Genomic DNA, 18,497 nt, shown 5'->3' on the forward strand with positions numbered 1-18,497 from the left:
GACAAATATAAATTACTTTTCATTTAGTAAAAAACTTTCACTCAAGTAAAGGATAATTTGTTAAAAATTTGAAAATCACTTATTTCAAATTCCCAAGAACCTTTAATGACATCAGTATTTTGAGGGCTTTTCAAATTGTAAGCAATTTTCCTATTTATGCATAGACCTCATAAGGAATACATATTCCCTTCATGCCTCCACTATAGTGATTATGAATACATTAGGTGGCCAAGTGTTGGTTCATTTAAGGCACAAAAAGAACATCTCCAAGGCATGATTGATTTGTTCAACAGGGAGGAGTACCAGAAGAAAACAGATTTTTTCCTGTAGACATTTGGGTCTCCAAGAGTTTTAGGGTAACTGACTTTAGAAACATCTGGTTTGCTGAAAAAATAATGTGTATCATCAGATTGAGATTTAAACCACCTACTTAAAATTATGTTGCCTCTTTATAATGCCTTGTGGAGTCATTGGTAAAGTACATTTTATAGATATATTTCTGTAACTCAGTAGTTAAATTGTTGTAAGCAAGATGATACCCATAGTTGGCTATAATTTGCTTATATATAGACTCCGAATGTTGAAGGGAGGAAGCATTGTAGAGATGCTCTTTTAACAGATAATATCAAGTTCACATAAGTGGATTTGGCAAAATCAAAAAGCAAGTTAGTGAGTTGAACAGTAAAGGCAACAAGGGTTGTTTTTCTGGTTGTCATGAAAAGGAATGGATAGTTTCTAATCATTTAGGAAAGTTTTACTGACAAACTCATTATTTCTGGCTAGGCCAAGGACACATTTTCTTAGAGGTTCCTCTATGATAACAGTGTTACTGGTAGAGAAGTTAATGAAACATTTCTTTTTGAGATTTGCTTTTGCCAGCAAGCCCTTGTTTTTATTAGCCAATAGCTTTTACCTTAAGCAGGATGTAAAACAGGAGTAATTATAAAGCATTTTTAAAAAGCTGTTTACCTTAACATATGTGATGATGGATAGGATTTATAGTGGGGTAGCTCTTATTATCTGACTTGGAAACTTCCTTTTGTCTAACAGATAAAAAAATATATGCACTAAGGTAATTGTTCTCCCACCTTTTGTTTTTTAAAAATTAACTTTGATATGTTTGAAAGTGCTTTCTCATTCTATTTGTTTTATTCTTTTAGCAACCTTTGAGAATCTAGCTCCTTCACTCTGCCTGCCACTACCCCAAATAATACCAGTAACAATAATAATTACTAGGAAGAACATCCAAGATGTTCATGATTCTGTTCCATAGCATGACCTGAGCAGTAGCAGGGAGAAAGAAAATAGGAAAGAGATCCCTGTGCCTTGTTCCTCTGAGATCTTGAGACCTATGATTGTAGGTATCTGAGTAGTTCAATAGTATGGCTTGGAGGTACAGACTAGGTCACAAAAACAGAAGTTTAAGTGATTTTTAAACTTTATGTTAAGTTGCAGCTTATTACTAGGCAAGTCAATACATAGGTCCTCTAAAGTCTAAAACTTAGTGGCAAGGTTGTGAGATGTAACAGGGCTACAACCCAAGTATGGAATAATAGGAACCTCTCTTAAAGCAATCATAAAGCTATTATTAAGCATAAAGTTAGGAATTTTGACTGCAACATGGGAAATTATAACTAGAAATTGTTTAGACCTATATAGGAACCTTCTGTTTATGAATTGAAATATAGTCTTAAACTTAATATATTGAAATATGCAGTCATCGAGTTTAGAGCAAATGTTTATTAGGATGACCATGTCTTTCAAGTCTCATACTCTGAAATAAGTTCTTGGCAAAATGACTACTTATTCATAATTTGTTTTGAATTTGTCTAAAACACAGCAGTCTTTCAGTCTTCTTTTGTTTTTCCTTTAAAGCCTAAATTATATAGATCTGTTATTGAAGATGTTATTAATGATGTGAGAGACATCTTTCTGGATGATGGAGTAGATGAACAAGTCCTGATGGAACTGAAAACTGTAAGTTTGCCTCTCTTAATATTTACACTTTTCCCCTTCCAAAACATTCTGTTTAGCCAAAAATGAATCTAATTTTTCCATAGGATAAAGAAACGGTTTACTTTTTTCCCCCCAAGATTAATTTATTTGAAAGGCAGAGTTATGGTGTTGTGGGGAAGGAGAGAGGAGGGACCTTCCATTGCTGGTTCACTCCCCAAAGGACTTCAATGGCGAGGGCTGGGCCAGGCTGAGGCCAGGAGCCAGGAGCTTCTTCCAGGTCTCCCACAAGGGTGCAGGGGCCCAAGTACTTGGACCATTTGCTGCTTTCTCATTATTAGAAGGGAGCTGGATTAGAAGTGGAGCAGCCAGGACTAGAACCAGTGTCCATGTGGGATGATGGTGTCCCAGGTCTTGAACTAGTGTGCATTTGGGATAACAGTGTCCTAGGCAGTGGCTTTACCTGCTGTGCTACAATGACACCACCACAACACTGTGCCACCCAACTGTTGACTTTGTTGGAGGAAGCATTAAGATAAAAGTAAAGGGTGCGGATTTAAAACCCTGGGTCTGCATCCATTCTTCCACTGATCTTAGGCAAGGTACTTTTATTCCTTTTTTTTTTTTTTAGCTTATGCTTATTTTCTTTGTATTTGAATGCCAGAGAGATAGGAACAGGGAAAGATTTCTTTGATCTGCTGGTTCACTCCCCAAATGGTCATAACAGCCATAGCTACACCAGACTTGAGTCAGGAGCCTGGAACTCAATTTTGGTCTTCCATGTGAGTGGCAGGGACTTTGGAACTTGAGCTATCATTTGTCTTCTAGTGTATACAATAGTAGGAAGCTGGACAGGTACTTCAGCCAGGCACTCCCATATGGGATGCAGGTGTTCCAAGTGGTTTTTTTTTTTTTTTTTTTTTGACAGGCAGAGTGGATAGTAAGAGAGAGAGACAGAGAGGAAGGTCTTCCTTTGCCGTTGATTCACCCTCCAATGGCCACTGCGGCGTGCGCATTGCGCTGATCCGAAGGCAGGAGCCAGGTACTTCTCCTGGTCTCCCATGGGGTGCAGGACCCAAGCACTTGGGCCATCCTCCACTTGCCTTCCCATAGCAGAGAGCTGGCCTGGAAGAGGGGCAACCGGGACAGAATCCGGCGCCCCAACCGGGACTAGAACCCGGGGTGCCGGTGCCGCAAGGCGGAGGATTAGCCTGTTAAGCCATGGCGCCGGCCCAAGTGGTATCTTAACCAAAGCATGAAATACTCACCCTAACAAGCTATTTTTATTTCGTTTTCTTGTATGTAAGAATTGGTAACATTTATTTTATAGGGTTGTTTTGGGGATTAATATAATACCCATGTAAAATACTTAGCACAATACCTGGCAGTAATATCAGCTATTAGTATTGAATAGTTAACATCCTGTATTTTATGTTCTGAATTACTTGACTTGCCTGTAACAGGTGTTTTTTAGTTTGTTTGCTTGCTTGCTTGCTTGCTTGTTTTTAATGATCTTAATGTTCCTGTAGTCTAACATTTAAGTTGTAGATACTGAGTAAATGTTGAAAAAAATGGTTCTAGGTTTTTAGAGTCAGATCCTTTATGTGGTCAAATGGGTTCATAATATATTTTATATTGGGAGCTGGTTTTCTGTCCCTTGGATTTAAGCAGAAATACTTAATTTTTTATTAGCACTTGTGTTTTCCTGATTTTATTATGACCCAAGAAATCAGGGAATATTTTTGCCCTATTGATTAGAATACTGTTTCTCAAAGTATAGTCTGTGGACTCCTGGCTTCTCCCCAGAGGCTCTTTCACAGGTTTAACAAAGTTGGTTTTATGTCCAAGTCTGAGAAATTGATTTGCCATATTTTCAAGTAAAAGTTGTGTTCTGTAAGAAAATGATCAGCTCAGCTTACAACTCAAATGCATAAGTACTTTTCCTTGAGATAACTGATGATATGTATAGAAGTGCTTTATGCACGCTTCTTGTTCCAATGAGTTGAATATTACAAAGGTGTATACCCAGGATTCATAATAAGTTAGAGTGGTTTGATATTCTATAAAAAATTCGTTAACATTCTAAAGACCCACATAAGTCACTGAACTGTGCTGTTTTCCAAATGATCTGAGCATTGTGTGGGAAAATGCATTCAAAGTGCAAGATAAATTAATGGATTTTTATCTAACTGTATGAAAAGTTTATTGATATATGGTTTCAGAATTTTGAGAAATCATTAGTGGTAGGGCTGGCATTGTGGTGCAGTGAGTTAAGCCCCAACCTGTGACACCGGCATCCCATATGAGCACCAGTTCCAGTCCCAGCTGCTTCATTTCCTGTTCGGCTCCCTGCTGATGTACTTTGGAAAACAGCAGAAGATGACCCAAGTAGTTGGGCCCCTGCTACTCATGTGGAAGACCTGGATGAAGTTCCTGGCTCCTGGCTTTGGCATGGCTCAGTACTGGTCATTGAAGCCATTTGGGAAGTAAAGCTGAGGAGGGAAGATCTCTGTGTCTCTCCCTTTCTCTATATAACTCTGCCTTTCAAATAAATAAGAAGAAATCTTAAAAAAAAAAAGGTCATCACTTAAAATACTCTTTCCAACTTTTTAATGGTGAAAAACCAGATTTTCTTCATGGACTACAATTAAAACAGAGGCAGATACAATAATCCAGCTATTTTCCTTGAAGTCATTTCTCACAGTATTAATTGGAAAATAACAATTGTTTTCAGAAAAAATGTTATTTATGTTAACATGAATTAGTAAACATTAAAAAATCTCACATACTCAAAAATTGGCCTTCACTAATTTTTAAACTAATAAATGGTCCTGAGGTCAAAAAATTTTAGAACTACGGGTTTAGAAATTGGATATTGAGTTCTTTTACAGAGGTATTCAAACAAATAGTCACAGTTAATCAGTGCTGAGGAACATATATTGTGTAGGTTTTTTTTTTCCCCCCAAAAGATTTATTTGAAAGGCAAAGACACATAGAGAAGGAGAGAGAGTGATCTTCCATCTGCTGATTCACTCCCCAAATGGCCTTAACAGCTGGGGGTAGGCCAGGCTGAGACCAGGAGCCAGGAGTTTTTTCCCACATCTCCTATGCAGATGTAGTGTCCTAAGCACTTGGGCCATCTGCTGCTTTCGTAGGTTAGCAGGGAGCTGGGTTGGAAGTGGAGCAGCTGGGCCTGGAACCAGCGCTCATATGGGATGCCAATACTGCAGGCAGAAGCTTAACCAACCTTCTGTGCCATGGTGCTGGCTCCTGTTGTGTTCTTAATTATCCATGTAACAGAGGTATGGAAGTTGCAACTGAGCAACTCATTTATTTATTTGAGACTGAAAAACAGAGCTCCCATTCACTGCTTCACTCCCTAAATGCTTGCAATAGCTGGGGGTAGGCCAGGCCAAAAGAGGGAGCCAGGTATTCAATCCAGGTCTCCCGCAGGGATGGCAGGAGTCCTAGTCCTTGAGCCCTTACCACTGACTCCCAGGGTCAGGAAGCTGGATTTGGGGGCCAGTGTATTTAACCAGGTACTTTAGTGTGGAACATGATGTCCTAACCACTAGGCCTAACAGCTATCCCAACTCATTTTATGGTTTTTGTTTTGTTTTTTAAAGATTTATTTGAAAATTGGAGTGATACAGAAAGAGAGATCTTCAATTGCTGGTTCACTTACCAAATGGCCACAACAGAAAGTGCTAGGCCAGGCAGAAGCCAGGAGCCAGCAACTCGATCTGGGTTTTCCAGGCACATTATCAGGAAGCTAAATCAGAATTGGAGCAGTCTCATTCAAACCAGCACATTCATATGGTCTGTGGGTGTCTCAAGCTGTGGTTCAACCCACTGTACTGGCCTGCCAATTCATTATTTGAAATAAACCAAATCTTACCTTTATTGTGGTGATAAATAATGTCTTACTTTGTTTAGGCATCTCTGGGCAACTTCACTAAAGTTTTTAGTAAGAATCTGCCCATATGAGGAGGGAAAAATAGATAGATATAAGAAAGAGTAGGAAGTATTTATTTACTTGCAGAGAATTATAAGGGTTACTAATAGTGATAAATAGATACCTCAAAATACAAGTAAAATAAGGTGAGCATTTTGGCCTAGTGGTTAAGGCTTCAGCTTGAGATGCCCACATCCCATATTTTAGTTACTGAGTTCAAGTCCCAACACCGTTCCTGATCCCAACATTCCTGTTAATGTGTGTTTGGGAGGTATCAGGTGGCTCAAGTAGCTGGGTTGTTGCCACCTATGTGGGAGATTTGGGTTGAGTTCCTGCTTCTAGCTGTGATCCAGCCAAGGCCTGGTCATTTTGGGCATCTGGGGAATAAACCAACAGTTGAGAGAGAGCTCTCTTGCCCTCTCTTCCTGTCCCAAGTAAATATATAAATGTACAAATCCTAAAAATAGGAATGCCAACTTAAGACATGAGTTGGAAGAACGATATAAACTGCTCAGACAGCATGAAGTATCTCATGGATATAAGAGAATAAACTTGTTGCATTGAATGTTTTGCCATTTATGTTACACGCATGTAATGGTTGTTGTTTTGTGACCACACTATATATATCAATGTTTCTAAATGTAGAAAATCATTCCAAAAACATTACTTTACCCTGAGTCAAACTACTAATCAGTCCAAGGCTTTTCATAACAAAAATCTGAAGGATTGATTCTCACCCCTCCCAAACTGGTTCCAGTAGAATCAAGACAAAGAAAATGAAGTATCCTTGAGATCATATTATCTTCATCGGCATTTTTGTTGTTCTTGACTTTTTTGTTTTTAGTATACATAGACGTTTTATAGATCATTCAGTGACTTTTAGTTTAATGGTTAGTTTTTAGTGACATTGAGTCCCCAGCTCCCTCCACTGTGCCTGACTGGGATTGGCATATTTAGCTCAACTGGTTGATAACAAATATGACCCTAGAATCCAGCTGAACAAAGACTTTAATACTTTGATTGTTTTTAAAAAGGACATTATCTTCTATTCTTGGCTGCAGTTGAAAGTTAAAAGACAGCCAGCACTGATCAGTAGAACTTTCTGTAATTTGAAATGTCTTTTTTTATATCTGTGCTCACCAGGATGGTAGCCACTAAACACATGAGGTTATTAAAATTTGAAACATGTCTAGTGGAACTGAGGTACCGATTTTATTTTAATTAGTTAAATCATCACATGTGCATTGGAATATACAGGTTTAGACATTATTGTTAATAAAACTAACAATTTCTTTTTCAAAGATTTATTTATTTGAAAGGTAGAATTAGAGACAGAGATTCATTTTCCTATCTGCTGGTTCATTTCCCAAATGGCCAAAAAAGGCTGGGGTTGGACTAGGCCAAAACCAAGAGACTAGACCTCCATCTTGGTCTTCCACATGAATGATGGGGTCCAGGCACTTGGGCCATCTTCCACTGCTTTCCTAGGCATATCTGCAGGGAGCTGGATCTGAAGTAGAGTAGCTGGGACTTGAACTGATGCCAGTATGGGATGCCAACATTGCAGGTGGGATTTACGTGCTATACCACAACACCGGCCCCAGAGAGAGCCATTTTTCTTTCTTTTTTTTTTTTTTTTTTTTTTAAGATTTTACTTTATTTATTTGACAGGTAGAGTTACAGATAGTGAGAGGCAGAGATAGAGAAAAAGGTCTTCCATCCACTGGTTCACTCCCCAAATGGCAGCGACAGCTGGAGCTGGGCCGATCCAAAGTCAGGAGCCAGGTGCTTCTTCCGGGTCCCACACGCGGGTGCAGGGGCCCAAAGACTTGGGCCATCTTCTACTGCTTTCCCAGGCCATCAACAGAGATCTGGATCAGAAGAGGAGCAGCTCATTGGGATGCTGGTGCCGAAAGCAGAGGATTAATCTCCTGTGCCACAGTGCTGGCCCTGAGAGCCATTTTTCTAAATGTACTCTGGTTATAAATACCATGTAATTTTGACATTTGCCTTTTTTGGGGGCATTATGAGAGAAAGCTAATAATAATAATGAATAATCTGTTAATGTTATGGATGCTGTATTCAGGAAACTGTAAGTAATTTAGTACTGATAGAAAATAGAGTACAAGTTATAGAAGCACAACATATGGTAACATATACCATTCTAAGGAGTTGGTCTGTAATTTACTTGAGAAGAATTATCTGTGGTACTAGTTAAAATATGGATTATTGTGCTTCTGCTTCAGTGTCTGACTTCATAGAAGTAATAGAATAGGAATTAGTAATATTCTTTTGGTAAATAAGTACAGTAGTCTGCCTTAATCTGTGTACTCACTTTCTTTGGTTTTAGTAACTAGTGGTCAATCATTGTTCAGAAATAATTCATTAGTGCTGTTCACCTATCTAAGTATCATCATAAAATCTCTTGAAAGCTGCCCAGGAAGTGAATTAATCCTTTTGTCCCACATATTGAAGCTGTATACACCACCCGCCCATTAATCACTTAACTTTTTTTTTTTTTTAAAGATTTATTTTGTTTATTTGAAAGGCAGAGTGAGAGAGAGAGAGAGAGATCTTCCATCTGTTGGTTCACTCCCCAAATGGCTACGGGCTGGGGCTGGGCCAGGCTGAAGCCAGAAAGAAGCCAAGAGCTTCTTCTGGAACTCCCACATGGATGGCAGGGACCCAAGAACTTGGGTGGGCCATCTTTCACTGCTTTCCTTGGTACATTAACAGGGCACTAGATCAGAAGTGGAACAGCCAGGTCTTGAACCAGTGGCTATGTGGAAAGCCAGCGCCAGCATCGTAGTTGGTATCTTTTTTTTTTTTTTTTTTTTTTTGACAGGCAGAGTGGACAGTGAGAGAGAGAGACAGAGAGAAAGGTCTTCCTTTTGCCGTTGGTTCACCCTCCAATGGCCGCCGCGGTAGCGCGCTGCGGCCGGCGCACCGCGCTGTTCCGATGGCAGGAGCCAGGTGCTTATCCTGGTCTCCCATGGGGTGCAGAGCCCAAACACTTGGGCTATCCTCCACTGCACTCCCTGGCCACAGCAGAGAGCTGGCCTGGAAGAGGGGCAACCGGGACAGGATCGGTGCCCCGACCGGGACTAGAACCCGGTGTGCCGGCGCCGCAAGGCGGAGGATTAGCCTGTTGAGCCACGGCGCCGGCCCGTAGTTGGTATCTTAATGCGTTAAGCCACAACACCAACCCTATTAGCTGTCTTAATTATTAGATCAACTGTAATGGTATTACAGTGCTTTTTTGAGTAACCCTTACATAGTAGCTGCTGTATTAATAATGTCCATGTTATTCACCTAATTTCATCTCATATAGGCTCCTTTTACCATCACAAGAAGTGTGAGTACAGTGCAGTAAGATAATTTTGAGAGATAATCAGATTAATATAAATTTTATTACAGTAAATTAAAATTGTTTTATTAATTGTGTCTAAATTATAAATAAACTTTTATCATAAGTGTGTATGTATAGAAAACAACCTAGTACATATAGAAGTTGGCACTAATATAGGTTCAGGCGTCCACTGAGAATCTTGGGAATATATCCCCACAGATAAGGTGGAGACTACAGTATTTCAAGGTAGGCATCTACAGATTACATTTTCTGTGGGTTCAGTTTATAAGCAGAGGATGTCATATTTGTAAATTTCAGTAACTTCAACTTGGTAACAATGTAGAAGTTTCTCAAACTTGACTAGGACTATCCTTAAGAAGTAATAGTATTTAACACACATGTGTATGCAAAAGTTTTTTAGCCTGTATAATAGTCTGACATTTTCTTTTCAGTTTGATTTCATTTAGAAAAAAATTTGACTTCTCATGATAAATTCTTTTGTTTGAATGGTATTGATTTCGCCTAGCCATTAAGATGCCCGCCTCCCATATTGGAGTACTTGGGTACAGTTCCTAGTTCTGCTTTTGACTCCAGCTTCCTGCTAATGCAGACCCTGGAAGGTAATAGTGATAGCACATGAAGTCGGCTTTCTGCCATCCACATAGAAGACCTGCATTGAGTTCCTAAAAAAGATTATGAAGTAGCTAAATACTCACTTTAGAATGCATCAGAATCACCTGAACAGTTTGTTAAACTAGATTGCTGGCTCTGCCGTTGAGTTATTAATTCATTAGGTCTGGAGTAGGACCTGAGAATTAGCATTTTATCAAGCTCCCAGGTGATGTTAATGTTTTGGTTCCTAAAACTGCATTGTGCTTTTTTATAATTGGAAGGGTTTATGGGGGAAGCCCAACAGACGAGAGGGAAGGGGCCAAGAAAGAAGAGAGAGAAAAGGAGAATGTAAGAGAGAGACAGAGAGGAAAGACAGAAGGAGAGAGATCAGGAGACAGAGAGAAAGAGAGCCATGTATTCAGGAACAGATCTTTGTTAGTTAAAACTTTGCCGGGGGGTGAGCAGGGAAGTAGGAGCAGTGAATCCCATCAGGATGGAGGTGGAGCTGACACTGGTGGTTGGGCCGTGTGGTCACTTGGCTTCCAGCAATGGCAGCAGGGGCTAGAGCCTAGGATGTGAACTGCATTTTGAGGACCATTGATTTATAGAGGATATATTGGGGGAATCAAGTTTTCACTGTAATATTGGCTATATGAGAAAAAGAATTTTTGTCAAGTTTGTTCACTTTCTGGTCCCTGCCTGTAACATTGTGGCTTATAGGAGATACTTAGGAATTATTTGTAGAATGCATGTCTTGATACTGGAATTTCAGTGAGCGCAGACCATATGCAGTAGTACTGGTGGGAAGAAAAGATCAGGCCATAAAAGTAAGAATAGACAAACTGCTTTCTGAGGGGAATTGATAGTGATAAATGGGATTTTACATTGGATTCTGGCTCCTAGGTTGTTGGAGTGGGAGGGTAGGTGAGTTATAGTACCTGACACTAAGCCATATATCATAGGCAGTCATTAATATTTGTCATGCTCATGGAAGCCACGTTGCAGTGTATAGACCAACTGGAGGTGATAAAAGTCAAACATTAAAAACTGTTTCTTAACAAGGCATTAATTAATAATACTGTTTTTTAATTTTATTTTTTTTAGCTCACAGGAAACTAGGTATTGTTTTGGAAGAGGAGAACAGACGTAGGTTTGAGTGATGGCAAAGTAAAAGCCTTACTGTATGTTCATACGTTTTTGACTCATAAGTGGTTATTTTGACCATGTGCTACATGCCTACTTTGCTAAGGTGAACAAGGCATAGTTTGGGCTCTCAAAAAGTCATGCTTTGTAACCACAGCAAGATGCTAACAGCGTTTAATCTGAGATTTGAAGAGACTTAGATTTATTAACTGAAATTGAATTTAGATGTAATGTAATTCCATTTATCCACTTTTTCTTGAGAAAAATGCCCAAGAAAGATAAATGATTTGGCCACAATCATTTATATTTTACATATACCTCATACATGTAGCCTGAAAGTATTTTTATCCAATATTTTAAATAATTTCGTGCAATAAACAAAGTATGGAATTTTCCATTTGTAGTATAATGTTTGTGCTCACAAAGTTCCAGATTTTGGCATGTGTTGATTTTCAGATTAGGTAAGCTCAATCTGTAGAAATGGCTCCACAGAAAAGATCTGTCCCTTGGCATAAAGGAAAAAGAAATTTCATTAGTGTTGAGGGTTGGGCAAAAAACCTCTCTAAGACATTCAAGTATGCTGTTTGTTTTTTCTTTACTTAGATTTGGACAGAAGACAAGTTGGGCTTTTTTAAGTCAAGAATTGCTTCTGTGTTTCTCCTCACTCTAAGCAAAAGAGGAATTTATGTTCTATGTATGTTAGTTAAGAGGTATAAAAATTTGTATTTAGAAAAGAGTTCTTGGGCCAGTGTTGTGGTGTGTTGCTGCCTGCAATGCTGGGGTCCTGTATGAGTTCTTGCTCATGTCATGGATGTTCCACCTCAGATCCAGCTACATGCTAAAATGCCTGGGAAAGCAGCAGAGAATGGCCCACTTGCTTGGGCCCCTGCCTCCCACATGGGAGACTTGGATGAAGCTCCTGGTTCCTGGCTTCAGCCTGCCCTGGCTGTTGCAGTCATTTAGGGAGTGAACCAGTGGATGGAAAAGCCTTCTCTCTGTGTCTCCCTCTTTTTCTGTAACTCTGCCTTTCAAATAAATAAGTAAATCTTTTTTTTAAAAAAAGGGCAAACAACAGAGTTTCTGAGGACTGTGAAGGATTGTGGTGCATTGGTTTAAGCTCCTGCCTGCAATACCAGAATCCCAAATCAGAGCGCTGATTGGAATCCCAGCTGCTCTGCCTCCAATCCAGCTCCCTGCTAACGCACCTGGGAAAGCAGTGAAGATGACTCATGCCACCTATGTGGGAGACCTGGATGGAGTTCCAGGATTCTGGCTTAGGCCTGGTCCCATCCTGGCCATTACTGCCAATTGGGTAGTGAATCAGTAGATGGAAGATCTCTGTCTCTGTCACTGTGCCTTTCAAATAAATAAAATTCTTGAAGAGAAGAATTCCGTAAAGATAGTTTCATAGTGGTTCTGATACTACAAAGGATAATCTTTTTCTGAAACTCTTTGCTATATAAAAGCTAGTGATTAAAGAGTTGCTATGGAAAGATGGTTGAAGATAAAAAAACCAAAAATTTCTTTAGGTTGCTAAAGTGGCAAAGAGGAGGTTTGATACTTTAAAAAATTGTTTTTCATTATCCTTTGCACTTAGGTGAGATTTGAGGTTATATTTTTGTGCTATGTAAGTTTTTAAATGGAAGAATTCCATAAATAGCTAGTAAAAATATGTTTGACCATGTACTGAGTTATTTTTTCATTTTTAAACTTTTAATGTTGTTTGCATTAGTTGTGGGAGAATAAACTAATGCAGTCTAGAGCAGTAGATGGATTTCATTCAGAAGAGCAACAACTTTTATTGCAAGTTCAACAGCAACATCAACCCCAGCAGCAACAGCATCACCACCACCACCACCATCAGCAAGCGCAGCCTCAGCAGACGGTACCTCAGCAAGCCCAGACCCAGCAGGTCCTTATTCCTGCATCACAGCAAGGTGAGACGAGATCTGTTTTCCTAACTACTTGGAAATTAAGTTAGTCATTTTAAAAGACGAGAAATACTCTAGGTCACTTGGATCTTGTTTTTAAAAGGTATTTCATAAACCTAAAAAAAAAAGTACTGATTTTGTTTTTCCCTTTTCTGTGTATGTTTTTATGTATATAAATTTGTATAAAATGGGAGTCCTATTTGTAGAATAGTGATAGACAAATAATTACCTGATTGAAACCCTAAAAATAGTATTCAGATACTTGTACTAATGTTTTTTAGGAAGAACATATAGTGGTGGTTTTCCTAAAATTTAAGTCAGATTTATAATTTTTTTAACTAAGATTTCATTGTTTTATATAGTAAAATAGTTATTTCTTAATGAAACATTTTCCTTCAAAGGGATATTGGTGTTGTTTTTATGTCTTAAGTCCTGAGTTTTGAACCATACGTTGGCATTCTGAAAATTCAGTACCATGGTAATTTCTATGTCTAAATTAACAGAATTAAATTTCTTTTATGTGAATAGTTAATCTATATATCTTGATGTATATTATTACTGTTTAAAGGTATGAACAATGCACAATGCAAAACTATTTGTTTTTCATTTATTTTTAACTGAAAGGCTGAGAGAGAGAGAAAGGGAGAGAGAGATCTTCTATCTGCTGGTTTGTTGTCCAAATGCCTGCAACAGTCTGGGCTTGGACAGCCTGAAACCAGGAGCTTGGAACTCAATCCAGTTCTCTCTTATGGGTGGTGGGTGCCTAAGTACTTGAGTCATCACCTGCTATCTCCTAAGAAAGATGAGGCTTCATTTTGATTCCTTTTAGGAATTCTATGAAATAATTCTTAGCTCCATTGCTTCATAGCTGAGGCAAATCTGGGCCTTAAAAAGGCTAACATTATGTGTAGCAAATATTTTCTGTCATAACAACTATGTTCAATTAAAAACTTACTAAGCATTCTAATTCAGTGAATCTTGATTGTTATTGGAGCAGAAGGTAAATGAAAAGCTTATTTTAAGGTAACCATGTAGTTAACCCACATATATATGCATATGACTTGAAATTGATAGTGAAGGGCAAGCATGGTGGAGCAGCCAGGTTAAACTGCTGCTTTTAATGCCTGCATACCACATCAGAGTACTGGTTGAGGTTCTGACTGACTGCTCTGCTTCTGATCCAGCTTCCAGCTAATGCACCTGAAAAGGCAGGAGATGATGGCCCAAGTACTTAAGTCCCCGCCACCCACTTGAGAAATCTGATGGAGTTCTAGGTTCCTGATTTCAGTCTTGTTCAACCCTGGCTATTGTAGGCATTTGAGGAGTGAACAGTGAATTCACAGTCTCTCTCTGTTTTTTCTCTCTCTGTCTTTCAAATATATACATACATACATACATAATTCTTTTAAAAGAAAGTAAAAAAATGATAGTGGTACACAGTGGAAAGGACTTTTTGGGTTGTTTTGCTGTTTATATAAAGTAAGACTTCATATGTGCTTTAAATCTATCCTTTGTTATCAAATATTTTTAACTCTTAATCTTCTCTGATGACTGTTCCTCCTAATGCTTTCAAGCCTGGCATTAGGGTTTTAGGTCATCATAAATTAAAATTTGATTTTCTTCACTCAGAGATTATGTGGATAATGGGATTGTCTGTCTGTTCTCTGAAATTTGCGGAATCAAACATTTAATGCCTTTTACACTTAAGTAACATCACCATTATTTTCAATTTCTACTTTTTGAACAACTAGTAACATCCTAGCAACTGTCAAATTGGGAGAAAAGGATTGTAGATTAAAAAAAGTAGTTGTAACTGAATTTTGTTCCTAATGAATTAGTAACTGTTGTGATAAGTATTTCATTTCCTCATCTTACTGAATTCCTTTACAACCTTCAAATTTATCACTTAAATACTTAAATATTGATGTTTTCTGTTATGATACAGTTATACTAGAGCTTAAAATGCTGTGACATGTATAACATTTTGAAGTATCAAGGGGTTGAGGGCATTTAAATGCAGAAAAAGTTTTCAGCATTAAATAACATTCTTGTGATTATGAAATAGCCTTAGGGTTCCTTGTTTCCATGTGTTTATTTGATTTAATTATTTTGTAGCCACGGCACCTCAAGTTATTGTTCCTGATTCTAAGCTGATACAGCACATGAATGCATCAAACATGGTAAGACTCATAGTGTAGCACTTTGATTGGCTTTGCATCTTCTAACTCAGATAGGGATCTTGTCTGGGTATGTTGTATATTAACAGCTTGAAGTTTATTGAAGACTTGAACAAGACAGGTACTTTAGTTTCTTATATATTGTATTTAGCAGCAGATCTAAAGTTTAACTTGGTATTTCAGCATTACGCTTCATAAAATTATGTAATTTTCTGTTTAAAAAGTACCAAAAGGTGTTTTATGGGAGCTCTTTCATCCCTATTTTGAAAAACAGGACAAACCAAACCTGTTATGTCAAGTGTAATTCTCTTTGAGAAGATCTATTAATTGAAGAAATCAGAAGGACTGTGAATTGTTAACATTTATTTTATTTTTTTCCTGATACTTTTTTTCTCATGTTAATGTAATATTAATACAAGCAGAGCAGATAGAATGTAGGTTATAGCTAGAGGGGTTTTTTTGTTTGTTTGTTTGTTTTTAAAGATTTTGTTGGCCGCAATGGCCGGAGCTCTGCCGATCTGAAGCCAGGAGCCAGGTGCTTCCTCCGGGTTTCTCACATGGGTGCAGGGGCCCAAGCACTTGGGCCATCTTCTGCTGTTTTCCCGTAGCAGAGAGCTGGATTGTAAGAGTAGCATCCTACACTAGAACTGGTGCCCATATGGGATGCCGGCACCACAGGCAGAGGATTAACCTACTATGCTATGGCACCGGTACCTATACCTATAGATAAGAGTTTTACGACTATAATGATAGTTCCTCCCCCCCTTCTCTCCTTCCTTGTTTTTCATTATTTGAGATAATATTTGTAATTAACATTACAGTCAAGATTAAAAAGTAACAAGTAAAAAAGACCTTAAGTCAGCAGTGATATATGCATGGGCTATAAACAATAATCAAATGACCATTTCACCCATATACAGTAAATTTTAAAATAATTACAGATCATTAAAACTCTAATAGTATACATTTTTTTAAAAGATTTATTTATTTGAAAGAGTTACACAGAAAGAGGAGAGGAGGAGAGAGAGAGAGGTCATCCATCTGCTGGTTCAGTCCCCAGATGGCTGCAATGGCCGGAGCTGGGCCAATCCAAAGCCAGGAGGCAGGAGCCAGGAGCTTTTTCTGGGTCTCCCATATGGGTATAGGGACCCAAGTACTTGGGCCATCTTATACTGCTTTCCCAGGCCATAGCAGAAAGCTGGATCCGAAGTGAAGCAGCTGGGACTTGAACCAGCACCCATGTGCAGGTGGCAGCTTTACTCACTATGCTATAGTATCCCAGCCCCAGTAGTATACATTCTTAACCATTGGTTGGGCAAACATATAAAGCAAAGTTTGACAGAAATATATTTGCAGGAGTACTGATACACACAGGCATTTCTCTTTTGTTATTTTTTATTTTGTTTAATTTTAGCTCACACGTGTAAAGAAGAATGTGATGTTTGTCTTTCTGTGTCTGGCTTATTTCAAGGGATCATACTTTTAAAAATGAAAATCAACTGTTGGGATTGTTCAAGATAACGTTTTAAAATCAAACAGCTAAATATGTCTGCCTTGATTTAATCATAGTGTCTGGTAGTAAGTTTTATTACAATGTGTAAAGTGCTGCCCTAAAATGTGTATTAGCCAGTTGAGTTACATTAGAATTTTAACATTATGGAGGGATACTCATTGAATTTCAGAAGTGCTTATGTTTTCAAATTATACTCAGAATATCCAATATTTTTCAAAATGTAGTGGGGGATTGCTTCTCGGCCTTTTGGCTAAGATCAAGTGTAGTATCTGTTCAAAATGTAGTGGGGAATAAATGTAAAATTGAAAGACCTCTCTCAGATCTTTGGAAATTACTTACCTTTAAGGGTTTTGTTTGTTTTTGTTTTTATGGTAAAATATCAAAAGATTTGATTTGAGTAGTTGTTTGATACATTCTCACAAATCATGTTTCTTTATTCTGTTTAAAATATACAAACTCTTGGCCGGCACCGCGGCTCACTAGGCTAATCCTCCGCCTTGCGGCGCCGGCACACCTGGTTCTAGTCCCGGTCGGGGCACCGGATTCTGTCCCGGTTGCTCCTCTTCCAGGCCAGCTCTCTGCTGTGGCCAGGGAGTGCAGTGGAGGATGGCCCAAGTGCTTGGGTCCTGCACCCCATGGGAGACCAGGAGAAGCCCCTGGCTCCTGCCATCGGATCAGCGCAGTGCACCGGCAGCAGCGCGCCAACCGCGGCGGCCATTGGAGGGTGAGCCAACGGCAAAGGAAGACCTTTCTCTCTGTCTCTCTCTCTGTCCACTCTGCCTGTCAAAAAAAAAAATATATATATATATATATATATGCAAACTCTTAATATAGTACTCCAAAAACTTACTCATACTTTGTAATTAAGTAATGAACCATAAAACTCTTTTGTGATTTGTAAGCCAAGATAGCATCCGGGCTCACTTCCTAGACATAAAATTACCTCCTATATGTTACTAGCCTCACAAATTCATACCTTGCCAGAACTGTAACTTTCTACATAATAGTTGAATCAGCATTTTTTTTAACAAGAATACAAATTCACTTTTATTAATTTTCAGTAGCAGATCCTTGAAGGGTATAGCATAACACGAATTTTGTGTCCAGTGGGCTTAGCAGCAAGGATGCCTCAGAAGTTGGCACAAAGCATATTGCTGTTTTCCTGAGCACGAGTTACATTTTCCAAGATTACTGTGGTTTTGTTAGGTCTATCACCATGAGTCACTGTGGTGTTCTTTTCTTTACACAAGCACATCTCTTGCCCAAATAGAATTCAGTTTCATCTCAGGCATAAACACCTTCAATTTTAAAAAGATCTGTGTTCTATCTTTGGTTCTGGAGACTCATTTTAGCAAGCAAAAATGGCCTTGTATCAAAGACTTCCAGACGTATTTGCCCTTTTAAAAAAGCATTAACTATTCATTTATTTATTTGAAAGAGTAACAGAGACACACACACACACACAGAGAATATCTTCACCTTCTGATTTACTCTCCAGATGGCCACAATGATCAGGACTGGGTCAGGCTGAAGTCAGGAGCCGGGAACTCCATACACGTCTCCCATGTGGGTGGCAAGGGCCTAAGCACTCAGCCATTTTTCCAGGCATATTAGCAGGGAGCTTGGTTCAGAAGTGGAGTAACTGGGACTTGAACTGGGGCCCATATAGGTTGCCAGTGTTGCAGGCACTGTTTTAACCCACTGAACTACAACTCTGGCCCCCATGTTAGCCTTTTAGAAGTCTTGTTCCACAGGTTCCAAGTAAGTAAATAAATCTTTTTTAAAAATATTTTTTCATCTACTTGAAAAGTACAGCAAGAGAGAAAGAGATCTTCCAGCCACTAGTTCACTTCTCAAATGCCTG

General features: G+C 38.8%; 1 protein-coding gene, 1 non-coding gene and 2 pseudogenes across 3 annotated transcripts in view; 3 read left to right on the top strand and 1 right to left on the bottom strand.

Moving 5' to 3' along the window:
* The window catches only part of GTF2A1 (general transcription factor IIA subunit 1), a 47,913-nt gene that overhangs the window by 2,256 nt on the left and 27,160 nt on the right, over nucleotides 1-18,497 (top strand). For both annotated transcript variants that reach the window (XM_062181228.1, XM_062181227.1), the window contains exons 2-4: nucleotides 1,876-1,977; nucleotides 12,745-12,949; nucleotides 15,059-15,123. In XM_062181228.1, coding sequence (XP_062037212.1) covers nucleotides 1,876-1,977; nucleotides 12,745-12,949; nucleotides 15,059-15,123 — 372 coding nt within the window. The remainder of the gene's footprint in view (nucleotides 1-1,875; nucleotides 1,978-12,744; nucleotides 12,950-15,058; nucleotides 15,124-18,497) is intronic.
* LOC133751770 (small nucleolar RNA SNORA79) lies at nucleotides 14,489-14,632 on the top strand. Its single transcript, XR_009864864.1, has one exon. It is a non-coding gene; the product is annotated as a small nucleolar RNA SNORA79 (small nucleolar RNA).
* On the top strand, nucleotides 16,864-16,949 carry LOC133751735 (U2 spliceosomal RNA; annotated as a pseudogene).
* On the bottom strand, nucleotides 17,691-18,358 carry LOC133751670 (large ribosomal subunit protein eL33-like; annotated as a pseudogene).

This window comes from Lepus europaeus, chromosome 22 (assembly GCF_033115175.1).
Source record: "Lepus europaeus isolate LE1 chromosome 22, mLepTim1.pri, whole genome shotgun sequence".
Lineage (NCBI taxonomy): Eukaryota > Metazoa > Chordata > Mammalia > Lagomorpha > Leporidae > Lepus > Lepus europaeus.